Consider the following 27,875-nt stretch of genomic DNA (forward strand, 5'->3'; position numbering starts at 1 on the left):
ACAGCTTTGTTTACAGCTCACAAGATGTATTTAGATCTTGACTACCAGTGTAGTCAAGGAGACATTTGATGCCTTTTAGGAATGGAGCACCTGTTCACTGTCAGGTGTGTCATCAGCTGTAGATGCTTCCGAAGGTTCATGAGAATAACAGGACAACTTAAACCAACAAAATGCCACGCAAAGGAAATGATATTGCGATAACTTTGGAAGATGGTAAGTGGATCTAAACTTAATATAAGAATCAATGTAATGCATTTCCATTCAGTTTGTTGTTAGGATTATTTAGTTGACCAGTGCCAGTTTTCGTGTCCATCAGCCTTCATGTTGAGCAGGATTTTTTTAGCTGTGTCATGACTTAATGTAGTTTATGGTTTTAACAATACTGTGAATCTATGGTCTGATATGTTACCCTGTTTTTAAGTCAGTTTGATGGTTGAACCTTTGTCAACAATATATTTTATTTATTATTTATATGTATATATTTTTAATGAAGAATTGTGCAAAATGGCTTATGTAGCAAAAAATACACCTAGATTTTTCAAGAAAATGTAAATTATGAAAAGACAGATTGAATTGAGTTGATTTGAGATGAATTTCATTATTAATACAACATATGTGTTTGTCTTATAGTTGGGATGGACATTGATGCAGACTTTGATAGTGACGGTAAGTCTTGATTAAGAAAAAACATAACAATTTTTAAAAATTTTATTAATTCATGTCAAGTAGTTCAAAACAATCCTTAAAATTATTTTGTATTTACATTTACACATTTGGAGACATTTTTATCCAAAGCGATATGTATGTATTTGTGTGTCCTGGGGTTAAACCATGTGCTTTCCCTTGCTATTTCAATGCTGAGCCCCTATTCTGCCAATATATACTTACTGTAATATAACACAAGTTTTGCCACCTTTCCAGTGGATACAAATAGAAGAGCAAGAGGCAGAAACAAACCAAAGCCCGCAGCCCGGGGAAAGAAAGCCAAGCCACCGGAAAGCGAGGACGAAAGCGAGGAGGAAGAAGAAGCTCCACGGAAAAGGAAAAGCAGAAAGAAGAAGGAAGAGAGTGAGGAAGACAGCGAGGAAGAGCCGAAGGCAAGAAGGAAGAGAGGAGCGGGTGCAAAGAAGAAAGCTGCCAAGAAAGATGACTCTGAGGAAGAGAGCGAGGAGGAGAAAGGAAACAAAAGAAAAGGAAGGAAAAAAGGAGCAAGTAAAAAAGAAAAGGAGGAGGAGAATATCAAAGAGAAGAAAGGAAATGGAAAACAGGCAGGCAAAGGGGGGAAAGATAAACATGAGGACACGAATAAGAAAAAACACAAAGGCAAACTCAGCAGGTGCAGTATTTAATAGCTCAGTTATTCAATGCTACACACACATTGTGTAGTTCAGACTCAATCACAGTATCTCCAGTCTTAATTTTAAACAGACATTCAATACTAATAAAATACTTTTAAATGTTTTGAATTATTTATATTACAATTTATAAAATGATCTCAGGAAGTTTTTATTATTTTTTTGTCGCTTTGTGAATATTGTTATACGTTATGTTGCCACTGGACATTTTTATTTCGTTTTTTATACGTTGCCTTCCAACTGACGATCTGGAAGTGCTTTTCACAGTCCTCCTGCACAATACAAATCACTGAATAGACTTTTAAACTGGACTGATCCCTCTGGTTCTCTGATGACTTTGTTCCACAGTGGTTCTTCCTCGGACAAAAATTCAGAAGAAGATGAGTCTCTGTCTGAAGGAGAGATGGAACGACTGAAAGAGGAGGTGGAGGAGAAGAAAAAACAGATAGCAACGCTTCGAAACAAGCCATGGCGGATGAAGAGGAGACTCAAGTGTCTCAAGTAAAATGGATTTCTCTTCACTTGCTTACTTTGATGCTATTGGATCTTGTGCTGGTAACCACAACCTCAACTGAAGTTCATCTATTTAGCATGAGTTTCATGTTTGTTTACTTACTCCATTAAAGCCTATGAGTTGCCGTGCTGCTACTGCTAGTTTTTAAAAGTGCTCTTACTAACTCTGTATTGCTGCCCAATGTTATACTTTGTAAGAAATTCATTTTTAAAAAAATTTGAGAAAGCATGTGCTTGATTTAGGGGACATATCATGAAAATCTGACATTTTCCATGTTTAGGTGCTATAATTGAGAAAATGTGAAAAAGATTAACCCATAACTTAGTAAACCATTCTCTGCAAGCATGTAAAAATAGGTCATTAAAATCTGGCTCGCCTTGTGATGTCAGAAGAGGACAATACCTCCCCTTCATCTGCACTATCCAACCACAGCAATGCAATTTAGTGCAGAGATCAGCTCATTTGCATTTAAAAGGACACAACCAAAAATGGCACATTTTTGCTCACACATACAAAGGGGCAATTTTAACATGCTATAATAAATTATCTATGTGGTATTTTGAGCTAGAACTTTACAATTTGGGAAATGATCATGATTTATTATTTAAAAGCATTACAATTCATGATAAGCTGGTTTCTTTTAGCAGGGGTGCCATTTTCGTCACAAAAACAGTAAACTCACCATTATCTAAAATGCACTTGACTGTACTCTGAGATAAAACACTTGACATCGAGTCCATGCCAGTACATTCATTACCCGCCGGCCTCCACTTGAACCTGTGCCTCAGATAGCCTGCTGGACTTGACCAGTCTCTGTAACAAGTACTGTAAGAGTTTGGACATGTGCCCTTAAAGGTTAATAGAAACAGACATGCTGCCCAAGAAAGCGTCAGTAGTCTGGTAACAGAGAGTTGGAGGGAATGAAACTGTGCCACAGACAAAGAGGACACTTGACTGGCAAAGCTTTAAGGAAAACGTTACATGGGTAACTTCTGGCAGGAGAGTTTAAGCTTGATTCATGCATGTATGGCTTTTGATATGAGAATGGAAAAAGGTGCAATGCTAATATTACCGCTTCAATCATCTATTGTTATTTCAATCATCTATTGTTATAAATTTATGGGAAAGTTTATGTCTAGTTTAATTGTTGGTCAGAGTTTTTTTCATCCTGGCATGCAATTTCGAAGATATCAGTCTTCCTTTATTTAAGTAGATAGATCTTGTGTACCTGAAATATCTGCCCAGAGGCATTGCAAAAATGGATGTGCGATGCTTTTCCTTATTTGGACAATGGGTATCTCTTTATTTTGATGGTACCCTTGTTGACTATAAGGTTGCACATAAACTCTGAAATTTCTCATTTATTTTCCACCCAGCGTTGGGTCAAAAAAGTGTATTAGTAAACTAGTCTGCCTCAAAGGACAACACCACTGTTTCTCAATATTTGACTATGTTCTCACCTCAACTTAGACAAATAATACATATCTTTTTTCAATGCGCGCACTTTTAATCTTTGTACAGCGCCTTGTAAATGTGTTATCAATTATCCTAGCCCCATTCATTCCTAAAAACATAATAAAATATAAAAAAACTGTGGTGTTTTTCTTTAAATCTGCTTTAGATGGCAAAACATAATCCCCCCTAACATCATGTAAAACATTACGTAATGTAGTGTTTGCTCTGTCATAGGTCTCAATCTGTTGAATTAATTCATCCATCTTGTGTCTTTCTGCCCTACAATTCACATTCATTATGCATTGATGAATTAATTAATGAATCGGCTGTTGTTTCAGGTTACAATGTGTGAAGGTTGTAAGTGAAAGATGATATTTTCCTTGTAGTGACTGCACCTTACTGCACAATGCTGAGCAGCCATACTGTGCAGCGTGCGTAATGCATACATAGTTGGCCGGAAACTCAAAGGGTTGGTTATTTACTGCGCAGAACACATGTATAATGGAAACCTATTGAACTCTGTAATGAAAACTGTAAGGAAATAGAAAGCAGAGTCACTCTATATGTTGTTAATACTGATCTCTATTTGTATTATCTTTCAGAGAAGCTCAAGGGTTTGTGGAAAAGTTTGAAGGGGCGTTGGGTAAAGGAAAAGGAAGGCGACTCTATGCATTCAAAGTTATGATGACCAAGGTGCAGCTCCCTATGTATCCTGTACTGATAAACTACACTACAACTCATTTCTCTATTAATTTCCTAATTTATTTCTTGTTTCTTAGAAAATAATCAAGTTCAACAGAGACTTTGAAAACTTCAAGACGGCCTGCATTCCCTGGGAAAGTCGGATTAAAGAAGTGGAAAGTTTGTTCATTTCTGCCTTATTGAAATTAGTTATTTATAATTGTAGGCCAGTAAAATTTGCTTCCCATTTTGCAGTCCTCTCATGAGTTTAATTTTCACAGGTCACTTTGGGTCATCCGTTGCCTCCTATTTCATTTTCCTTCGATGGATGTACGGACTAAACCTTATTCTCTTTGGCTTTGTGTTTGGGCTTGTTGTTATTCCGGAGGTGAGATGTGATGCTAATATCTCATAATGTATGTTTATAACCCTAAATTAGCACTTTTATTCATTGAATATACACTGATTTCAATCAAAGACACAAACCGAAATGTACTGTATAAATGTACATATTTGCATTTGATGGTTTTATGCAAAGCGTCTTATAGTGCATTTAAATTATACACTTGCAGTATTTATCAGTATGATAAATCCGAGTTGATTAAACAAAAAATTTTAAGGCAGCAAAGTATTTTTTCCAGTGTGGCCTATGTGTGCCTTTTTCTCTCTCTGAAGGTTCTGATGGGAATGCCTTACGGCTCTATACCCCGAAAAACAGTCCCCAGAGAGGAGCAGGACACTGCCATGGACTCCTCTGTCCTATTTGAGTTTGGAGTAAGGATTTTTATCATCATTTATGGTAACACTTTACAATAAGGTTGTATTAGTTAACATTGGTTAATGAATTAGCTAACACCAACTATGAACATACTTTTACAGTATTTATTCATCTTAGTTCATGTTAATTTCTAACATTAACAAAGATTAAAGGGACACTCCACTTAAAAAATAGGCTAATTTTCCAGCTCCCCTAGAGTTAAACATTTGATTTTTACCGTTTTGGAATCCGTTCAGCTGATCTCCAGGTCTGGCGGTACCATTTTTAGCATAGCTTAGCATAATCCATTGAATCTGATTAGACCATTAGCATGATTTTATGCAGCGCCTGAAAATAGTCCCCTGCTATTGAAAGTAACCAAGGGGACTATTTTCGGGCAGTGCAAAATATCACTACGCCTGCTGCAGCCATGTTACAGCAGCAAAGTCCTTGATTATTACGCCAGTATGAAAGTATAGTTCCTAGCCATATCTTTATATATAGGTATATATATATATATATATATATATATATATATATATATATATATATATATATATATATATATATATATATATATATATATATATATATATATATATATATATATATATATATATATATATATATATATGTGCCAGTTTTAGCCTAAAAACAGGGAGGAGAGAGGGGTATGGGATCGGAAAATGACCACGAGCTGGGAATCGAACCTGGGGCACCAAAAGTGCAAAAGTACCACATGTCGGAGCGCTGCCCACTACACCATCGGCTCCGCCCTAGCCATATCTGCCTAGAAAATCGCAACTTTTACATTTCTGTCAGCTTTGGCACACGATGTAACTACAGAAGAGTCAAGTTTTAAATAGGAAAAATATTGTAACTCTTTGGGGTTTTTTTAAGCGCAATGCTAATGGTCTAATCAGATTTAATGGATTGTGCTAAGCTATGCTAAAAGTGCTAGCGCCAGACCCGGAGATCGGCTGAATGGATTTCAAAATGGTAAAAATCAAATGTTTAAATCTAGGGGAGCAGGAAAATGAGCATATTTTCAAAAAAAGTGGAGTGTCCCTAATGCTGAATTATTGATAGTTCATGTTAGCTAATTTATTGCTAACAACTTTGATCTTATGGTTTATTTTTGGTATTGGATTTTATGATGATGATCTGTGAGATTCCTATTAATTCATGCTAATGCACTTTTAACATTTTTACAGGGTTATTGCAAGTACTCCATTATGTTTTATGGATACTACAACAATCAACGTACCATTGGATTCCTGCAGTTCCGACAACCCTTGTCATATCTCTTGGTTGGTGTGGGAATATTTGGCTATAGTCTGATGGTGGTTATCAGAACGTAAGTCAAATAACTATATGGCTGTTTTTTTCATTGTCTTACAATGTAGTGATAATGTAACTCTAGGTTGATGTTTACTCTGTGACAAGGTTTTTTAGTGATTTTAGTGTGAATTTCATTTTCCTAACAAGTCGTCTGCTTTCTTCTTTTAGAATGGCAAGAAATGCCAATGAAGGAGGAGATGGAGCAGAGGAAGGCTCCTTTACCTTTTGCTGGAAGTTGTTTACTAGCTGGGATTACCTTATAGGAAACCCAGAGACAGCTGACAACAAGTTTGCATCCACCACCACAAGCTTCAAGGTCAATGACATGTTAGCATAATCATGCATTTGAGTGGTGTACTATGGTATACATTGGCTGTTTTCTGATCTACACAGCCTGGATTATGTTGTTTATGATGCTGTACACTGTCAGAAAATAATGACCCCTTAGCTGTCACTGGGGGAGTACCCTTTTATAAAGTACACCTATGCACCTGTTATTACCGTCTGAATATAAAATATGCATTTTAAATACTTAAAATTAAGCAATGTAAAAACATCATTCTAGTAAAGTTCTCTGGAGATGATGTTGCTTTATTCCCTTAGGAGTCTATAGTGGATGAGCAGGAAAACCTAAAAGATGAAAACATTCACCTGCGCAGGTTTTTGCGTGTTCTTGCTAACGTTCTCATCATTTGCTGCTTGGGTGGGAGTGGCTATCTCATCTATGCTGTGGTCAAAAGATCTCAAGATTTTGCCAAAAAAGACAGGAATGAACTGACATGGCTTCAAAAAAATGAAGTACTCATTTTACTTTTTACTATAATGTGATTTGACACAGAATTTTAAGTGTATTTAAGTTTTTTAATTGAATCAGTAAGAGCCATACAATAAGGATGATGATGTCCTTAAAATGGTTAAATTGGTTGAAATTGTCCGATTAAATCCTGATTCTCTGCTTTCTCACTTGGTCAGGTTGAAATTGTGATGTCACTGCTGGGTTTGGTATGTCCACCTCTCTTTGAGGCTATTGCAGAGCTGGAAGACTATCACCCTCGAATCGCACTCAAGTGGCAGCTGGGCAGGATCTTTGCTCTCTTTCTGGGCAACCTCTACACTTTTCTGTTCGCACTGTTTGATGAAGTCAATGCCAAGGTATGAATGAATACTAACAACATAATTAAGAGGAAAAGACTTTTGATAACACTTTAGGATAAGGTTATATTTGTTAACATTAGCTAATAATGCATTAGCTAAAATTAACAATGAACAATACTTATACAGCAATTAGTTCATGTTAATATCCACATTTACAAATACATTTTTAAAATTAAAAGTTGTAAATAACATGAGCAATTAAAGGTGCAGTGTGTAAATTCTAAGAGGATTTCTTGACATAAATGCAATATAACATGCATAACTATATTATACTGTAAGTGGTGTATAATGACCTTTCAATTAAAGGGGATATTTCACAACTTTTTAAATATATTAAATACATCTTTGGTGTCCCCAGAGTACGTATGTGAAGTTTTAGCTCAAAATACCATAGATAGATAATTTATTATAAAATGTAAAAAATAGCCACTTTGTAGGTCTGAGCAAAAATGTGCCGTTTTGGGGTGTGTCCTTTTAAATGCAAATGAGCTGATCTCTGCACTAAATGGCAGTGCTGTGGTTGGATAGTGCAGATTAAGGGGCGGTATAATCCCCTTCTGACATCACAACAAGAGCCATATTTCAATTCCCTATTTTTTCCACATGCTTGCAGAGAATGGTTTACCAAAACTACGATACTGGGTCATTCTTTTTCACATTTTCTAGGTTGAAAGAAGCACTGGAGACCCAATTGTTGCACTAAAACATGGAAAAAGTCAGATTTTCATGATATGTCCCCTTTAACTGTTATGTTTTGATTACCTTCTAAGGACCCGTTTTATATACATACACCTTGGGTCCCCTTACATGGAAGTCGTCATTTTGTCCCGCCATTCTACAGAAGGCCTTAACGGACCAACTTTTTTTACTAAGTTGTCTCCGATGGTGACATGTTTGTCCTGTGGTGGCTTCCATAGCTTCTCTATGCGTTTCAAAAACGAGCGGTGAGCTGTTCACAACCTCACCGCTAGATGCCGTTAAAATGTACACACTGCATCTTTTAGGAGTGCAGATGCAAAAGCTGCTAAACACCACCTCTGTCAAAAATTAGATAAAGGTAATGACCAAATGCTTATAGCACGTATTATAAGTTCGTCAAATACATTTGCTTTAAATCCACTTAATCCGGACCTCAGGCCATTCAGAAATACTGCTTTGTTGGCAGAATCAGCTAAATGCTACCTTGATGTTCCAACAAAGTCATCTAAGGGGCTGTTTACACTTAAGATTAAGATCTTAAGGTATTAAGATGTGTTTTTGTCGATCGGATCAGAAGTTGACGAGAGAGATACATCACGTTTACACTTGGTATTGAAATCCATCTCTTTTGTCCACTTTCGACCTCTTCTGTCTTAAATACATTGGGGGGGGTCTTTGAGAATGTGGGCGAGTCTCTTAGCTGTTATTTGAACGCGAGCGGGATTAATAATGAGTTTATATGGACTCGAACTAATATTATGTCAGAGTCCACTGCTTGTGTTGTAAGTAAACATGCTGCACAGTGGTTTGTACGTGTATATGTTAGAACTTTCTCTGATATTTCAGCGCAATTGATGAAATAAGATTGCGCAACTTTCACTTGCCTGCAAAATGAAACTACGCAGAGATCAGCCGCTTTAGTTTTATCAATGAAAGGCTAAAAATAACGCTGTACGTGTTCAAGCCAGAAGTCAGAAAAGACGTAAAACATTGTGTTTAGTACCTCAGATTAGATAAATAGCCGGAGAGAAGGCGGTCCGTGTGGCTGTTCGAACACATTTAACAACATGTGGTTTTACACTACAAAAGCAATCCAATCGAAAAGGTTTTCGACTACCTCTGAATGTGGTTGAATGTGGTCTAAAGTGGACAAGCTCAAAACATTTTGAACACCGTTTACACTTGGCATTAATGTCGTCCACTTGTGATCCGATCGACAAAAACGCATGTTAATACAAAGTGTAAACAGCCTCTAAGTGTACGAAAGATAAACCAACCTGATCTCACGAATTTCCGTGGCATAGTCACGGAATTTTGTGCTCATTTTTCTGTGGCATTCTCACGGATCTCCGCATTTTTCCGTGGCCCTGCTACGGACTGTCTTTTTCCGTGGCATTCTCACGGATTGGTTACTCAACTGTTTTGTCCTATTTTCTTACCATTTTCGCTTCGGTTTAGGGTTAGATTTACATGAAATGACATCCCTACCCAAACCCAACTCTAACCCCAACGCCAGGCAACAATTGTGTAAAGTTTAGAAAATATAAAAGAATAAATCAGAAAAAATAGTATAAACCAATATTTAAAGTGACATACTAACGCAAACACCAAATCTAACCCTAAACCGAAGCGAAAATGGTTTGAAAATAGGAAAAAGCAGTTGAGTAACCAATCCGTGAGAATGCCACGGAAAAAGACAGTCCGTAGCAGGGCAACGGAAAAATGCGGAGATCCGTGAGAATGCCACGGAAAAATTAGCAAAAAATTTTGTTACTATCCCACGGAACTTTGTGAGATCATGTTGCAACAACTGGATGCGCGATGTTGCGCTAAATGACTGTGGATCCCATTCAAACTTGTGCCTCTTGTGAGTACTTGGACCTGAATACAATTTTTTGAATTCAAAATATTTTGGGAGAAATTAAATGCATTAATAAGCTAATAATAAAATGTAATTAAAGGGTCGCTAACCTAGATTTTTCAGCAATATAAAAATATAAAAAGTCTCTGGTATCCTGTAAAGTTTCAGCTCAAAATACACCACAGATCTTTTATTACACCATGTTGAACATGGCCATTTTTGGCTGCAATGAAAAACGCATTGTTTTTGTGCGTGTCTCTTTAAATGCAAAGAAAGCTTCTGTTCCCCTCCCCATATGCAAAGTAGGGGGTGAAGCGCTTACACACGTGCTTTGGACTACATCAAAACAAGTGTCTCTGGGAGAAGGTTGAACTACGCACTCATAAGGAGTTTATGAACGTTTTGTAAAATGTTAGCGAAGTTTTCTACAAATGCCATTTTGCTCATCCTTCTAGTTCTCCTTTTTCAATTGTGTTCATGAACTTAAAGCAACACCAAAGAGTTTTTTTTACCTTAAAATAACGTTTCCAACAAAGTTTCAGTCGCTTATCCACTCGAAACAGGGTGAACGGCACTTTCACATTCGCTTTGCAGACCTCTATCGGCCAAAACCGCACTAAAGAAGTTTCCAACCGTCGGATCGCGGTCCTGTAGTTAGAGTGAAAACTACAAAAACTTGCTTTACGGCAGACCTACAAGCCAATCAGAGCCAGCTATGCTGCAGTATTTTCGACATAGACAATTACGCTTCTAACCTGTAGGTGGAGCAAAGAGCAAAAACTCTTTAGTGTTGCTTTAAGAATGTAAAAGGGAATGTAACCTTACACATAAAACACAATAAACACGTTTTGTATAAATCCTTCAATGCACTTTGTTTCTTTGCTATGTTTGCAGCTTGAAAATGAGAAACAGATAAAAAATGAAACCATTTGGGCTCTTAAAGAATACTATGCCAACTACACCTTGCTGCACAACGTTACAGAAAACATTCCTCCTCCAAACATATCACCTGCTGATGTCGTCAGAGGGCCGTGCTGGGAGACAGAAGTCGGCATTGTACGTACACTCACTACCACTTTCATTTCAGTAACAAATGTCAATGACCGGCAAAGCTTTTTAACACGTTTTAATTCTTTCATAGGAGATTGTGAAGCTCACTGTATCAGATATTCAGGTGACGTACCTGACCATTCTTATAGGGGACTTTTTACGGGCCGTTATTGTGCGATTTCTCAACTATTGCTGGTGCTGGGATCTGGAAGCTGGCTTTGTAAGTTCATTCTCACACTCTGCTTCTTCTTGTGTTACATTAGAGAACAGGGTGAAAATGATGTAATCCAAAACACACCACAGGATGACCTTTGCTGATTATACATATTCGTTTTGCAATGCTACAATGTATACACCACAATGTAAGAACAGGGAATATAGTAGGAGCCTAAAACAAGATGTCAATTAACTGTACGATTGCTATATTTGATTCATAAACAAGTGTTTGTCCTAAGAAATGTCTTGCTGTGCCCTACCGACCTCATTTTCCCGTCACTTGATATAGGTAACATACTACTTACTCATCCAAGGTCAACTGAACATAGTGAGAGGTGGCAGGACAGGTGATAGGGCTGCCTTACAAACAGAGTCACAGAGAGACACACTACACTATTCAGGGCACTTAATTACAGAGAAAGAGAGACAGTGAGAGGTATCTTTTACTATGACATATCTTACATATATTTACCTGTACGCGTATGTGTGTTTGTTTCTGCAGCCATCTTATGCAGAGTTTGACATCAGTGGTAATGTGCTTGGGCTCATCTTCAACCAGGGAATGATCTGGTAAGATCATAACAATGAGAAGAAAAACATCTCAGTCATTAGCTGCTTTACCAACATTGAGTCAGTATCTTTTTTAATGCATAAAACAATTTTATCCAAAGCAACTTTCAAGGTATACATTTAAGTAATTTTTTTAACCCCTGGGTGTCAAACCCATTAACTTTGTGCTGCAAACATAATTCTCTATTTACTGAGTTAAAGGATTATTTGGTGATAATAGCTTGGTGGAGTGCATGAGTTAATAAAATGAAGTCAAAATATATTAAATTGACAGATAAACTTAGCCGAAGAAAGGCTGTTTGAGTTATTTTGATAAATGATGGTAAGCACACAGTAGACTGTGCCTATTGACTTCTATAGCAGTGGCGGCCGGTGACTTATTTTTTCAAGGGCGCACGATGTGAAGTTCGTCACAACATGTATGTAGCCAATCATGTGTGTGGTTCATAATTTAAAAATATTTGTTCTGTGCATCAAGCGATCCTATGTGCATCATGTGTCTTGTCAAAATAAGTGCCTGCTGCAGCGCGTCTAAAGGGTTTATGATAAAAGAGACGCTCGCGTTTGCCAGATATTCACATAATCTCATGCGTAATCAGAGTTTACTGTTAAGGGAGTGTCTTGCGTGTATTTTATGAACATGATTGTCTCTTTTATCATAAATGGTTTTAATTTGCGCCCCTCAGAAGTGCAGTCACGAGCCGCCACTGTTCTAAAGTAGGAATAACAAATACTATGGAAGTCAATGGGTACAGTGTCCTTCCTTACATTCATTTATCAAAATATCTTCTTTGGTGTTCAACAGAATAAAGAAACTCATACAGGTTTAAAACAGCTTGAGGATGAGTAAATAATAACAGATTTTTTATTTTTGGATGAATATTTGAGTCCAGATTTTATACATAACCATGCCAAAAATGGCTTTCAGTCCAAAGTTGGAAAATTTTTATTAGTACAGTCACTTATGCACACTAATATATTGTATGTGTGTTTTAGGATGGGTGCTTTTTACGCCCCTGGGCTGGTGGGCATAAACGTGTTACGTCTGCTGAGCTCCATGTACTTCCAGTGCTGGGCAGTGATGGCCTGTAACGTTCCCCATGAAAGAGTGTTCAAAGCCTCACGCTCAAATAACTTCTACATGGGACTGCTGCTTCTCGTCCTCTTCCTCAGTCTCATGCCTGTGGTTTATTCCATTATGACCCTGCCTCCGTCCTTTGACTGTGGACCATTCAGGTAACACGAAACACGCAAAAGGTACAGATGGGATAAACTTTTAAATTCAGACCAGTGTTAAGTCACGCCCTGCGTCTCTTCACAGTGGAAAAGATAAGATGTATGATGTGGTCATGGAAACTATAGAGAAGGATTTGCCTGCGTTTATGGCAGACATCTTCAGCTATGCATCCAATCCAGGTCTCATCATACCTGCAGTCTTGCTTATGGTGTGAGTACTCACAAATCTGTGAAAGTCATTTTTTGTGACATACTGTTTTATATGTAAAAGAGTTCTACATTGTGTAAAGTACATTAATTCTGTGAAAATATAATTTTGATATCTTTAATAATGATTGCTTAAAGGTAGGGTAACAGATTTGATCCTGAAACATTTTTAGTTATTATGGTTAAAAGTCTCTTCACATCCTGATAGCAATCATTATGTTAAGTTGTTTAAATGTATTTGTAGAAATGTATGTCATCTGTGAAAGGCGTAGGACCAAAAAATGTTCAACCAATCATAGATTTCGGTCCGAACGGACGTCTCCTTTTATGTCCCTCATATGTAAGCGTAACTTGAATGCCCAACGCGCAGACACCATACGTCATCGGCGCGTTCACGTGCGCTCACCTCCTGTCTGTAAACAGCGAGAACAGCAAACTTTTCTGCTGAATTGACAACCTGTACAGGAGTCACAAAACTAAAGGCATCTTTTATAACAACAACAGCAAAAACTGCCTGGATCAGCAAGAGCAAAAACCCAAATGAACATCGGTTAAATTTCGCTTTACCACGAGATGCGAACGGCTGCAGGAGGCACAGAGTCTGAAAGGGTCGCTGCACAGTTTATTTTGGTAAGGTAGGTACGCGATATGTTTGTATTGAGATGGATTCAGATATTCTACTTTGATGAAACATTGTGTTGCTTATGAAATTTGTGTTCGTTTGCGGATTAGCGTAACAGTTAGGCTACTACGTCTACACAACCGAACGTGTGCTTAAACTAATTCTGATGTAAACCAGTTGTTTATGTTGGTTATTTTGGAAGTGTTATTCAATTTGTACTGCAAAGTTTTCTCACTGGTAAATGAGACATGAGATGTGACCGTCTGATCTGTGCGTGTTCATGTGTTTTGAAAGAGGCGTGACTTTGGATGGCGATTTGACTCGAGGGTGGCATCGGGATTTCATTGCTAGGCGCCTACCGTTAGCATTTTTCAAAATGTGTTACCCTACCTTTAAGATCAGGTCAAAGACTGAAATCAAACTTTGATGCTCCTAATCTCGTAATTTGATTATGAAACTGGATTTCACATATAGGCAAGGTACAGTTCGTATGATAATATATAAGATTCACTTTCAAAAAATATCAAGTATCTGTGTGCTTTTTTGTTTTTTGACAGGTTGGCTATTTATTACCTGAATGCTGTGTCTAAAGCATATCAGAATGCTAACATGGACTTAAAGAGAAAAATGCAAATGGTTGGTAAACCTTCAAAATTTACGATAAAGTGGTTTAATAAGAAGAATATTAGCAATTTTTCTGCTTTATCATTTAGCAAAGAGATGAGGAGAAGAACAGAAGGAACAACAAGGACAGCACTAATCAGGTGATGAAGGACGTGGAGGATCTTCTGCCAAACAAGTCCCTGATTCCCCCTCCATCTCCTGAGGAGACTGGTCAGTGTGGGCTACTTGTATGACCAGTGGCGGCTCGTGACTGCTCATCCGAGGGTCGCTAATTCAAAATAAGTGTTCAGAGTGTCATGTGTATTGTTTGCATTTTCAAAATATGTGTTTGTTGCGTCATGTTAACCATGTGAATTACGTGTTTTGTCAAAATAAGTGCCTGCTGCACACGCACCAAAACCGCTTATTATAAAAGAGACGGTCACGTTCACAAAATACACGCAAGACACTCCCTTAACAGTAACTTTTATTACGCATGAGATTATGCGAGTATCTGGCAAACGCGAGCATCTCTTTTATCATAAACCCTTTAGACACATCTGTAGCAGGCTTATTTTGACAAGACACGTGATGCACACAAGATCTCTCGATGCGCAGAACACGTATTTTGAAATTACGAACCACACACATGACGGGCTACATACATGTTGTGATGAACTCCGCATCGATCGCCCTTGAAAAAAGTCACAAGTCACGGGCTGCCACTGTGTATGACCATACCTTTACCAAGCCTGTTAGAGCTATAATTTGACTAATTTTAATTTACAGTAATAAAGGAAAGATTTGTGATTATATTATTTAAAATGTTTTGTTTGCTTATGAATGGTATGTTGTCAATTGCCCCATATGCTGTAATGGTTTGCTAAAGAAGAAAGACAGAACAAAACTGTTTTTTTGACAGAGTTTGTATGTTTATTTGATTGTAACGAAATTTCAGAAGACTTGAGTCAATTATTTGCCTGAAAAAGGAAAGAAATAGAAACAAACAGTTAATGTTATGCCTTTCTCTAGTATTTTGTCTACTTAAAGTATATGATTAATGTAACAGCTTTCTCTACTGGTGAATCTACCACACCAAAATCTGTATTATAGTATTTGGCACTGAAGTGTAGATTTCTAGAACTCTCTTCATTTACAAAGACATTTCTCATAGTGTGACCATTCATATTGCAGGAAAACCAGCTGACCCACCCACTAAGTCACCAAAGGTGACAGGCAAACCAGGTTCTGCTGCCAGTGGGAAAGGTGTCCATGTTCAGAAGGAAGTGTCTTTGGCTGCAGCAAATCCCCGGGCTCCAGTGACTCGTCCGCCAGGTCCCAGGGCACCCGGGCCTCTCCCTGGTAATGTTCGTGGACCTCCGCCAGGTCAAGTGGCGGGACGAGGGAGAGGCAGACCACCACCACGAAGATAAAGCATAGAATATGGACACACGTATGATCACATTCATCCACATTTATCAGTCAGTCCGCTTTTTTTGTAACAATTTGCTACAGTACTACAGTCAGGAGACAGTGTAGTTGTAAATATTCTCATGTAAATTTGTATGTTCTTTAAATAATTGTAATAAAAAGTTTATTGCTGTACATCTTTGGTCTTCATTCACTTTGTACACCCATCCTGCATCCCAATTTGCATACTATCTGTCCTATATAGAGTTATGTATTAAAATTAGCGTGTCCTTAATCATGATATGTTAAAATGAATATGCTTAAAGTACCCAAATGATTTACTATTTCCAGTGAAAACTCGAAGTAAAAACCTATGCAAACTTTAACGCATTGGTCACCAACCCCGTTCCTGGAGATCTACTTTCCAGCAGAGTTCACCTCCAACTCCAGTTAAACACATCTGAACCTACTAATCAAGCTTTTCATGGCTACATAAAAATTACGACTTTGTCAAGTCTGCGTCAACGGGACTTTGTCAAGTCTGCGTCAACGGGACTTTATTAAGTCTGCGTCAACGTGACTTTGTCAAGTCTGCGTCGACACGTCAACTGGACTTTGTCAAGTCTGTGCGACACGTCAACGGGACTTTGTCAAGTCTGCGTCGACACGTCAACGGGACTTTGTCAAGTCTGCATCGACACGATTTTGTCAAGTCTGCGTCAACGGGACTTTGTCAAGTCTGCGTCAACGGGACTTTGTCAAGTCTCCGTCAACGTGACTTTGTCAAGTCTGCGTCAACGTGACTTTGTCAAGTCTGCGTCAACGTGACTTTGTCAAGTCTGCGTCGACACATTAACGGGACTTTGTCAAGTCTGCGTCGACACGTCAACGGGACTTTGTCAAGTCTGCGTCAGCGTGACTTTGTCAAGTCTGCCTCAACTGGACTTTGTCAAGTCTGCGTCAACGGGACTTTGTCAAGTCTGCGTCGACACGTCAACGTGACTTTGTCAAGTCTGCGTCGACACGTCAACGTGACTTTGTCAAGCCTGCGTCGACACGTCAACGGGACTTTGTCAAGTCTGCTTTGACGCGTCAACGGGACTTTGTCAAGTCTGCGTCAGCGTGATTTTGTCAAGTCTGCCTCAACGTACTTTGTCAAGTCTGTGTCGACACGTCAACGAGACTTTGTCAAGTCTGCGTCAACACGTCAACGTGACTTTGTCAAGTCTACGTTGACACGACATTTTCAAGTCTGCGTCAAGCTTTTCATGGCTACATAAAAATTAAAGGCATGTGTTGGATCTAAAGTATGCAGGAGGGTAGATCTCCAGAAACAAGGTTGGTGACCACTGAGAAATTTACCCACAACTGATAATCAGGGGATGAGCTGTAGTGACAGAATAATGTAATAAATAGAGCTGGGCAAAGATTAATCTAGATTAATCGCATACAAATGTTTTGTATCAAAAGCATTTTTGTCTGCGTCGACACAACTTTGTCAAGTATGCGTCGACACGTCAACACGTCTTTGTCAAGTCTGCGTTGACACAACTTTGTCAAGTCTGCGGCGACATGTCAACATGACTTGGTCAAGTCTGCGTTGACACAACTTTGTAAAGTCTACGTCAACGGGACTTTGTCAAGTCTGCGTTGACATGTCATGGGACTTTGTCAAGTCTGCGTCGGCACATCAACGGGACTTTGTCAAGTCTGAGTCGACACGTCAAGGGGACTTTGTCAAGTTTGCATCGACACGTCAGCGGGACTTTGTCCAGTCAGCGTCGACACGACTTTGTCAATCTGTGTCGACACGTCAACGTGACTTTGTCAAGTCTGCATTGACACGTCAACTTGACTTTGTCAAGTCTGCATTGACACGTCAACGTGACTTTGTCAAGTCTGCATTGACACGTCAATGTGACTTACTTTGTCAAGTCTGCGTCAATGTGACGTTGTCAAGCCTGCGTCGACACGTCAAAGTGACATTGTCAAGTCTGCGTTGACACGACTTTGTCAAGTCTGCATTGACACGTCAACGTGACATTGTCAAGTCTGCATCAACACATCAACGGGACTTTGTCAAGTCTGCGTCGACACGTCAACGGGACTTTGTCAAGTCTGCGTCGACACGTCAACGGGACTTTGTCAAGTCTGCGTCGACACATAAACGGGACTTTGTCAAGTCAGCGTCGACACGACTTTGTCAAGTCAACGTTGACATGACTTTGTCAAGTCAACCTGACTTTGTCAAGTCAACCTGACTTTGTCAAGTCTCCGTCAACGTGACTTTGTCAAGTCTGTGTCGACATGTCAACGAGACTTTGTCAAGTCTGCGTCGACACGTCAACGTGACTTTGTCAAGTTTGCGTCGACACGTCAACGGGACTTTGTTAAGTCTGCGTCGACACGTCAACGGGACTTTGTCAAGTCAAGTTAACCTGACTTTGTCAAGTCTGCATCGACACGTCAACGGGACATTGTCATGTCTGCGACGTCTCGTCAACGTGACTTTGTCAAGTCTGCGTCGACACGTCAACGGGACTTTGTCAAGTCTGCGTCGACACGTCAACGGGACTTTGTCAAGTCTGCGTCGACACGTCAACGGGACTTTGTCAAGTCTGCGTCGACACGTCAACGGGACTTTGTCAAGTCTGCGTCGACACGTCAACGGGACTTTGTCAAGTCTGCGTCGACACGTCAACGGGACTTTGTCAAGTCTGCGTCGACACGTCAACGGGACTTTGTCAAGTCTGCGTTGACACAACTTTGTAAAGTCTACGTCAACGGGACTTTGTCAAGTCTGCGTTGACATGTCATGGGACTTTGTCAAGTCTGCGTCGACACGTCAAGGGGACTTTGTCAAGTTTGCATCGACACGTCAGCGGGACTTTGTCCAGTCAGCGTCGACACGACTTTGTCAATCTGTGTCGACACGTCAATGTGACTTTGTCAAGTCTGCATTGACACGTCAACGTGACTTTGTCAAGTCTGCATTGACACGTCAACGTGACTTTGTCAAGTCTGCATTGACACGTCAATGTGACTTACTTTGTCAAGTCTGCGTCAATGTGACGTTGTCAAGCCTGCGTCGACTCGTCAAAGTGACATTGTCAAGTCTGCGTTGACACGACTTTGTCAAGTCTGCATTGACACGTCAACGTGACATTGTCAAGTCTGCATCAACACATCAACGGGACTTTGTCAAGTCTGCGTCGACACGTCAACGGGACTTTGTCAAGTCTGCGTCGACACGTCAACGGGACTTTGTCAAGTTTGCGTCAACACGTCAACGGGACTTTGTCAAGTCAGCGTCGACACGACTTTGTCAAGTCAACGTTGACATGACTTTGTCAAGTCAACCTGACTTTGTCAAGTCAACCTGACTTTGTCAAGTCTCCGTCAACGTGACTTTGTCAAGTCTGTGTCGACATGTCAACGAGACTTTGTCAAGTCTGCGTCGACACGTCAACGTGACTTTGTCAAGTTTGCGTCGACACGTCAACGGGACTTTGTCAAGTCTGCGTCGACACGTCAACGGGACTTTGTCAAGTCAAGTTAACCTGACTTTGTCAAGTCTCCGTCAACGTGACTTTGTCAAGTCTGTGTCGACACGTCAACGTGACTTTGTCAAGTCTGCATCGACACGTCAACGGGACATTGTCATGTCTGCGACGTCTCGTCAACGTGACTTTGTCAAGTCTGCGTCGACACGTCAACGGGACTTTGTCAAGTCTGCGTCGACACGTCAACGGGACTTTGTCAAGTCTGCGTCGACACGTCAACGGGACTTTGTCAAGTCTGCGTCGACACGTCAACGGGACTTTGTCAAGTCTGCGTCGACACGTCAACGGGACTTTGTCAAGTCTGCGTCGACACGTCAACGGGACTTTGTCAAGTCTGCGTCGACACGTCAACGGGACTTTGTCAAGTCTGCATCGACACGTCAACGGGACTTTGTCAAGTCTGCGTCGACACGTCAACGGGACTTTGTCAAGTCTGCGTCGACACGTCAACGGGACTTTGTCAAGTCTGCGTCGACACGACTTTGTCAAGTCTGCGTCAACGGGACTTTGTCAAGTCTGCGTCAACGGGACTTTGTCAAGTCTCCGTCAACGGGACTTTGTCAAGTCTCCGTCAACGTGACTTTGTCAAGTCTGCGTCAACGTGACTTTGTCAAGTCTGCGTCAACGTGACTTTGTCAAGTCTACGTCAACGTGACTTTGTCAAGTCTGCGTCAACGTGACTTTGTCAAGTCTGCGTCGACACGTCAACGGGACTTTGTCAAGTCTGCGTCGACACGTCAACGGGACTTTGTCAAGTCTGATTCGACACGTCAGCGTGACTTTGTCAAGTCTGCGTCAGCGTGACTTTGTCAAGTCTGCCTCAACGGGACTTTGTCAAGTCTGCGTCAACGTGACTTTGTCAAGTCTGCGTCGACACGTCAACGTGACTTTGTCAAGTCTGCGTCGACACGTCAACGGGACTTTGTCAAGTCTGCTTCGACACGTCAACGGGACTTTGTCAAGTCTGCGTCAGCGGGACTTTGTCAAGTCTGCCTCAACGTACTTTGTCAAGTCTGTGTCGACACGTCAACGAGACTTTGTCAAGTCTGCGTCAACACGTCAACGTGACTTTGTCAAGTCTACTTTGACACGACATTGTCAAGTCTGCGTCAAGCTTTTCATGGCTACATAAAAATTAAAGGCATGTGTTGGATCTAAAGTATGCAGGAGGGTAGATCTCCAGAAACAAGGTTGGTGACCACTGAGAAATTTACCCACAACTGATAATCAGGGGATGAGCTGTAGTGACAGAATAATGTAATAAATAAAGCTGGGCAAAGATTAATCTAGATTAATCGCATACAAATTTTTTGTATCAAAAGCATTTTTGTCTGCGTCGACACAACTTTGTCAAGAATGCGTCGACACGTCAACACGTCTTTGTCAAGTCTGCGTTGACACAACTTTATCAAGTCTGCAGCGACATGTCAACATGACTTGGTCAAGTCTGCGTTGACACCACTTTGTAAAGTCTACGTCAACGAGACTTTGTCAAGTCTGCGTTGACATGTCATGGGACTTTGTCAAGTCTGCGTCGACACATCAACGGGACTTTGTCAAGTCTGAGTCGACACGTCAAGGGGACTTTGTCAAGTTTGCATCGACACGTCAGCGGGACTTTGTCAAGTCAGCGTCGACACGACTTTGTAAATCTGTGTCGACACGTCAACGTGACTTTGTCAAGTCTGCATTGACACGTCAACGTGACTTTGTCAAGTCTGCATTGACACGTCAATGTGACTTACTTTGTCAAGTCTGCGTCAATGTGACTTTGTCAAGCCTGCGTCGACACGTCAAAGTGACATTGTCAAGTCTGCGTTGACACGACTTTGTCAAGTCTGCATTGACACGTCAACGTGACCATGTCAAGTCTGCGTCGACACGTCAACGTGACTTTGTCAAGTTTGCGTCGACACGTCAACACGACTTTGTCAAGTCAGCGTTGACATGACTTGTCAAGTCAACCTGACTTTGTCAAGTCAACCTGACTTTGTCAAGTCTCCGTCAACGTGACTTTGTCAAGTCTGTGTCGACATGTCAACGAGACTTTGTCAAGTCAGCGTCGACACGTCAACGTGACTTTGTCAAGTCTGCTTCGACACGTCAACGGTACTTTGTCAAGTCTGCGTCGACACGTCAACGGGACTTTGTCAAGTCTGCGTCGACACGTCAACGTGACTTTGTCAAGTCTGCGTCGACACGTCAACGTGACTTTGTCAAGTCTGCGTCGACACGTCAACGGGACTTTGTCAAGTCTGCGTCAGCGTGACTTTGTCAAGTCTGCCTCAACGTACTTTGTCAAGTCTGTGTCGACACGTCAACGAGACTTTGTCAAGTCTGCGTCGACACGTCAACGAGACTTTGTCAAGTCTGCGTCGACACGTCAACGAGACTTTGTCAAGTCTGCATCGACACGTCAACGAGACTTTGTCAAGTCTGGGTCGACACGTCAACGAGACTTTGTCAAATCTGCGTCGACACGTCAACGTGACTTTGTCAAGTCTGCGTCGACACGTCAACGGGACTTTGTCAAGTCTGCGTCGACACGTCAACGGGACTTTGTCAAGTCTGCGTCGACACGTCAACGGGACTTTGTCAAGTCTGCGTCGACACGTCAACGTGACTTTGTCAAGTCTGCGTCGACACGTCAACGTGACTTTGTCAAGTCTGCGTCGACACGTCAACGGGACTTTGTCAAGTCTGCGTCAGCGTGACTTTGTCAAGTCTGCCTCAACGTACTTTGTCAAGTCTGTGTCGACACGTCAACGAGACTTTGTCAAGTCTGCGTCGACACGTCAACGAGACTTTGTCAAGTCTGCGTCGACACGTCAACGAGACTTTGTCAAGTCTGCATCAACACGTCAACGTGACTTTGTCAAGTCTACGTTGACACGACATTGTCAAGTCTGCGTCAACACGTCAACGTGACTTTGTCAAGTCTACGTTGACACGACATTGTCAAGTCTGCGTCGACACGTCAACGGGACTTTGTCAAGTCTGCGTCAACACGTCAACGGGACTTTGTCAAGTCTGCGTCAGCGTGACTTTGTCAAGTCTGCCTCAACGTGAATTTGTCAAGTCTGCGTCAACGTGACTTTGTCAAGTCTGTGTCGACACGTCAACAGGACTTTGTCAAGTCTGCGTCGACACGTCAACGTGACTTTGTCAAGTCTACGTCGACACAACTTTGTCAAGTCTGCGTCGACACGTCAACGGGACTTTGTCAAGTCTGCGTCTACACATCAACGGGACTTTGTCAAGTCTGAGTCGACACGTCAAGGGGACTTTGTCAAGTTTGCATCGACACGTCAGCGGGACTTTGTCAAGTCAGCGTCGACACGACTTTGTCAAGTCTGTGTGGACACGTCAACGTGACTTTGTCAAGTCTGCATTGACACGTAAACGTGACTTTGTCAAGTCTGCGTCAACACGTCAATGTGACTTTGTCAAGTCTGCGTCAACACGTCAATGTGACTTTGTCAAGTCTGCGTCAATGTGACTTTGTCAAGTCTGCATCGACACGTCAACGTGACATTGTCAAGTCTGCGTCAACACATCAACGGGACTTTGTCAAGTCTGCATCGACACGTCAACGGGACTTTGTCAAGTTTGCGTCGACACGTCAACGGGACTTTGTCAAGTCAGCGTCGACACGACTTTGTCAAGTCAGCGTTGACATGACTTTGTCAAGTCAACCTGACTTTGTCAAGTCAACCTGACTTTGTCAAGTCTCCGTCAATGTGACTTTGTCAAGTCTGTGTCGACATGTCAACGAGACTTTGTCAAGTCTGCGTCGACACGTCAACGTGACTTTGTCAAGTCTGCTTAAGATTGTACTTGACAGTACTTAACAAAGTACGTTGAGGCAGACTTGACAAAGTCACGCTGACGCAGACTTGACAAAGTCCCGTTGACATGTCGACGCAGACTTGACAAAGTCACGTCGACACGTCAACGGGACTTTGTCAAGTCTGCGTCGACACGTCAACGGGACTTTGTCAAGTCTGCGTCGACACGTCAACGTGACTTTGTCAAGTCTGCGTCGACACGTCAACGGGACTTTGTCAAGTCTGCGTCGACACGTCAACGGGACTTTGTCAAGTCTGCGTCGACACGTCAACGGGACTTTGTCAAGTCTGCGTCAGCGTGACTTTGTCAAGTCTGCCTCAACGTACTTTGTCAAGTCTGTGTCGACACGTCAACGGGACTTTGTCAAGTCTGCCTCGACACGCCAACAGGACTTTGTCAAGTCTGCGTCGACACGCCAACGGGACTTTTTCAAGTCTGCGTCGACACGGCTTTGTCAAGTCTCCGTCGACACGTCAACGGGTCTTTGTCAAGCCTGCGTCGACACGTCAACGGGACTTTGTCAAGTCTACGTCGACACGACTTTGTCAAGTCTGCGTCGACACGTCAACGGGACTTTGTCAAGTCTTCCTCGACACGCCAACGGGACTTTGTCAAGTCTGCGTCGACACGCCAACGGGACTTTGTCAAGTCTGCGTCGACACGTCAACGGGACTTTGTCAAGTCTGCGTCGACACGTCAACGGGACTTTGTCAAGTCTGTGTCGACACGTCAACGGGACTTTGTCAATTTTGCATCGAGACGTCAACGGGACTTTGTCAAGTCTGCGTCGACCATGCAACCGGACTTTGTCAAGTCTGCGTCGACCATGCAACCGGACTTTGTCAAGTCTGCGTCGACACGACTTTGTCAAGTCTACTTTGACACGTCAACGGGACTTTGTCAAGTCTGCGTCGACACGTCAACGGGACATTGTCAAGTCTGCGTCGTCACGTCAACGGGACTTTGTCAAGTCTGCGTCGACACGGCTTTGTCAAGTCTGTGTCGACACGTCAACGGAACTTTGTCAAGTCTGCGTCGACACGTCAACGGGACCTTGTCAAGTCTGCGTCGACACGTCAACGGGACTTTGTCAAGTCTGCGTCGACACGTCAACGGGACCTTGTCAAGTCTGCGTCGACACGTCAACGGGACCTTGTCAAGTCTGCGTCGACACGTCAACGGGACATTGTCAAGTCTGCGTCGTCACGTCAACGGGACTTTGTCAAGTCTGCGTCGACACGGCTTTGTCAAGTCTGTGTCGACACGTCAACGGAACTTTGTCAAGTCTGCGTCGACACGTCAACGGGACCTTGTCAAGTCTGCGTCGACACGTCAACGGGACTTTGTCAAGTCTGCGTCAACACGTCAACGGGACTTTGTCAAGTCTGCGTCAGCGTGACTTTGTCATGTCTGCCTCAACAGGACTTTGTCAAGTCTGCATCGACACGTCAACGGAACTTTGTCAAGTCTGCGTCGACACGTCAACGGGACTTTGTCAAGTCTGCGTCGACACGTCAACAGGACTTTGTCAAGTCTGTGTCGACACGTCAACGGGACTTTGTCAAGTCTGTGTCAGCGTGACTTTGTCAAGTCTACCTCAACGTGACTTTGTCAAGTCTGCGTCAACTTGACTTTGTCAAGTCTGTGTCGACACGCCAACGGGACTTTGTCAAGTCTGCATCGACACGTCAACGGGACATTGTCAAGTCTGCGTCGACACATAAACGGGACTTTGTCAAGTCTGCGTCAGCGTGACTTTGTCAAGTCTGCCTCAACGTGACTTTGTCAAGTCTGCGTCAACGTGACTTTGTCAAGTCTGTGTCGACACGCCAACGGGACTTTGTCAAGTCTGCATCGACACGTCAACAGGACTTTGTTAAATCTGCGTCGACACGTCAACGGGACTTTGTCAAGTCTGCGTCGACACGTCAACAGGACTTTGTCAAGTCTGCGTCGACATGTCAACGGGACTTTGTCAAGTCTGCGTCAAAGTGACTTTGTCAAGTCTATGTCGACACGTCAACGTGACTTTGTCAAGTCCACGTCGACACGACTTTGTCAAGTCTGCGTCGACACGTCAACGGGACTTTGTCAAGTCTGCGTCGACACGCCAACGGGACTTTGTCAAGTCTGCGTCGACACGTCAACGGGACTTTGTCAAGTCTGCGTCGACACGTCAACGGGACTTTGTCAAGTCTGTGTCGACACGTCAACGGGACTTTGTCAATTTTGCATCGAGACGTCAACGGGACTTTGTCAAGTCTGCGTCGACCATGCAACCGGACTTTGTCAAGTCTGCGTCGACCATGCAACCGGACTTTGTCAAGTCTGCGTCGACACGACTTTGTCAAGTCTACGTTGACACGTCAACGGGACTTTGTCAAGTCTGCGTCGACACGTCAACGGGACATTGTCAAGTCTGCGTCGTCACGTCAACGGGACTTTGTCAAGTCTGCGTCGACACGGCTTTGTCAAGTCTGTGTCGACACGTCAACGGAACTTTGTCAAGTCTGCGTCGACACGTCAACGGGACCTTGTCAAGTCTGCGTCGACACGTCAACGGGACTTTGTCAAGTCTGCGTCGACACGTCAACGGGACCTTGTCAAGTCTGCGTCGACACGTCAACGGGACCTTGTCAAGTCTGCGTCGACACGTCAACGGGACTTTGTCAAGTCTGCGTCGACACGGCTTTGTCAAGTCTGCGTCGACACGGCTTTGTCAAGTCTGTGTCGACACGTCAACGGAACTTTGTCAAGTCTGCGTCGACACGTCAACGGGACCTTGTCAAGTCTGCGTCGACACGTCAACGGGACTTTGTCAAGTCTGCGTCAACACGTCAACGGGACTTTGTCAAGTCTGCGTCAGCGTGACTTTGTCATGTCTGCCTCAACAGGACTTTGTCAAGTCTGCATCGACACGTCAACGGAACTTTGTCAAGTCTGCGTCGACACGTCAACGGGACTTTGTCAAGTCTGCGTCGACACGTCAACGGGACTTTGTCAAGTCTGTGTCGACACGTCAACGGGACTTTGTCAAGTCTGTGTCAGCGTGACTTTGTCAAGTCTACCTCAACGTGACTTTGTCAAGTCTGCGTCAACGTGACTTTGTCAAGTCTGTGTCGACACGCCAACGGGACTTTGTCAAGTCTGCATCGACACGTCAACGGGACATTGTCAAGTCTGCGTCGACACATAAACGGGACTTTGTCAAGTCTGCGTCAGTGGGACTTTGTCAAGTCTGCGTCAGCGTGACTTTGTCAAGTCTGCCTCAACGTGACTTTGTCAAGTCTGCGTCAACGTGACTTTGTCAAGTCTGTGTCGACACGCCAACGGGACTTTGTCAAGTCTGCATCGACACGTCAACGGGACTTTGTTAAATCTGCGTCGACACGTCAACGGGACTTTGTCAAGTCTGCGTCGACACGTCAACGGGACTTTGTCAAGTCTGCGTCGACATGTCAACGGGACTTTGTCAAGTCTGCGTCAAAGTGACTTTGTCAAGTCTATGTCGACACGTCAACGTGACTTTGTCAAGTCCACGTCGACACGACTTTGTCAAGTCTGCGTCGACACGTCAACGGGACTTTGTCAAGTCTGCGTCGACACGTCAACGGGACTTTGTCAAGTCTGCGTCAACGTGACTTTGTCAAGTCTCCGTCGACAGGTCAACGGGACTTTGTCAAGCCTGCGTCAACTGGACACGTCAACGGGACTTTGTCAAGTCATCATCAACACGTCAACGGGACTTTGTCAAGTCTGCGTCGACACGTCAACGGGACTTTGTCAAGCCTGCGTCGACACGTCAACGGGACTTTGTCAAGCCTGCGTCAATTGGACACGTCAACGGGACTTTGTCAAGTCATGGTCGACACGTCAACGTGACTTTGTCAAGTCTGCGTCGACACGAATTTGTCAAGTCTGCGTCGACACGTCAACGGGACTTTGTCAAGTCTGTGTCGACACGTCAACGGGACTTTGTCAAGTCTGCGTCGTCATGTCAACTGGACTTTGTCAAGTCTGTGTCGACACATGACAACGTGACTTTGTCAAGTCTGCGTCAATGGGACTTTGTCAAGTCTGCGTCAACGGGACTTTGTCAAGTCTGCGTCAACGGGACTTTGTCAAGTCTGTGTCAACGTGACTTTGTCAAGTCTCCGTCGACACGTCAACGGGACTTTGTCAAGCCTGCGTCAACTGGACACGTCAACGTGACTTTGTCAAGTCATCGTCGACACGTCAACGTGACTTTGTCAAGTCTGCGTCGACACGATTTTGTCAAGTCTGCGTCAACACGTCAACGGGACTTTGTCAAGTCTGCGTTGTCATGTCAACTGGACTTTGTCAAGTCTGCGTCGACACATGACAACGTGACTTTGTCAAGTCTGCGTCGACACGTCAACGGGACTTTGTCAAGTCTGCGTCGACACGTCAACGCGACTTTGTCAAGTCTGCGTCGACACGTCAACGGGACTTTGTCAAGTCTGCGTCGACACGTCAACGGGACTTTGTCAAGTCTGCGTTGACACGTCAACGGGACTTTGTCAAGCCTGCGTCGACACGTCAACGGGACTTTGTCAAGCCTGCGTCAACTGGACACGTCAACGGGACTTTGTCAAGTCATCGTCGACACGTCAACGTAACTTTGTCAAGTCTGCGTCGACACGTCAACTGGACTTCATCAAGCCTGCGTCGACACGTCAACGGGACTTTGTCAAGTTTGCGTCGACACGT

At 42.8% G+C, this 27,875-nt stretch overlaps 1 protein-coding gene and 1 long non-coding RNA gene across 2 annotated transcripts in view; one reads left to right on the forward strand and one right to left on the reverse strand.

Moving 5' to 3' along the window:
* On the forward strand, nucleotides 1-15,927 carry tmc2b (transmembrane channel-like 2b). The gene is made up of 20 exons (XM_055199072.2): nucleotides 1-213; nucleotides 631-666; nucleotides 922-1,336; nucleotides 1,704-1,856; nucleotides 3,927-4,017; nucleotides 4,104-4,185; nucleotides 4,287-4,393; nucleotides 4,681-4,779; nucleotides 5,977-6,119; nucleotides 6,272-6,419; nucleotides 6,707-6,901; nucleotides 7,076-7,255; nucleotides 10,713-10,874; nucleotides 10,960-11,088; nucleotides 11,587-11,654; nucleotides 12,651-12,890; nucleotides 12,976-13,101; nucleotides 14,277-14,355; nucleotides 14,433-14,553; nucleotides 15,517-15,927. The coding sequence occupies exons 1-20, from the start codon at nucleotides 171-173 to the stop codon at nucleotides 15,753-15,755; spliced, it is 2,856 nt and encodes a 951-aa protein (XP_055055047.2). The 5' UTR covers nucleotides 1-170; the 3' UTR covers nucleotides 15,756-15,927.
* Nucleotides 15,237-27,875, reverse strand: part of LOC129440043 (uncharacterized) — a 16,130-nt gene continuing 3,491 nt past the window's right edge. Inside the window, exons 4-5 of the long non-coding RNA XR_008642989.2 lie at nucleotides 15,535-15,699; nucleotides 15,237-15,302 (exon numbers count right to left, since the gene is read on the reverse strand). This is a non-coding gene — a long non-coding RNA (uncharacterized lncRNA). The remainder of the gene's footprint in view (nucleotides 15,303-15,534; nucleotides 15,700-27,875) is intronic.

Source organism: Misgurnus anguillicaudatus, chromosome 22 (genome assembly GCF_027580225.2).
Source record: "Misgurnus anguillicaudatus chromosome 22, ASM2758022v2, whole genome shotgun sequence".
Classification (NCBI taxonomy): Eukaryota; Metazoa; Chordata; class Actinopteri; order Cypriniformes; family Cobitidae; genus Misgurnus; species Misgurnus anguillicaudatus.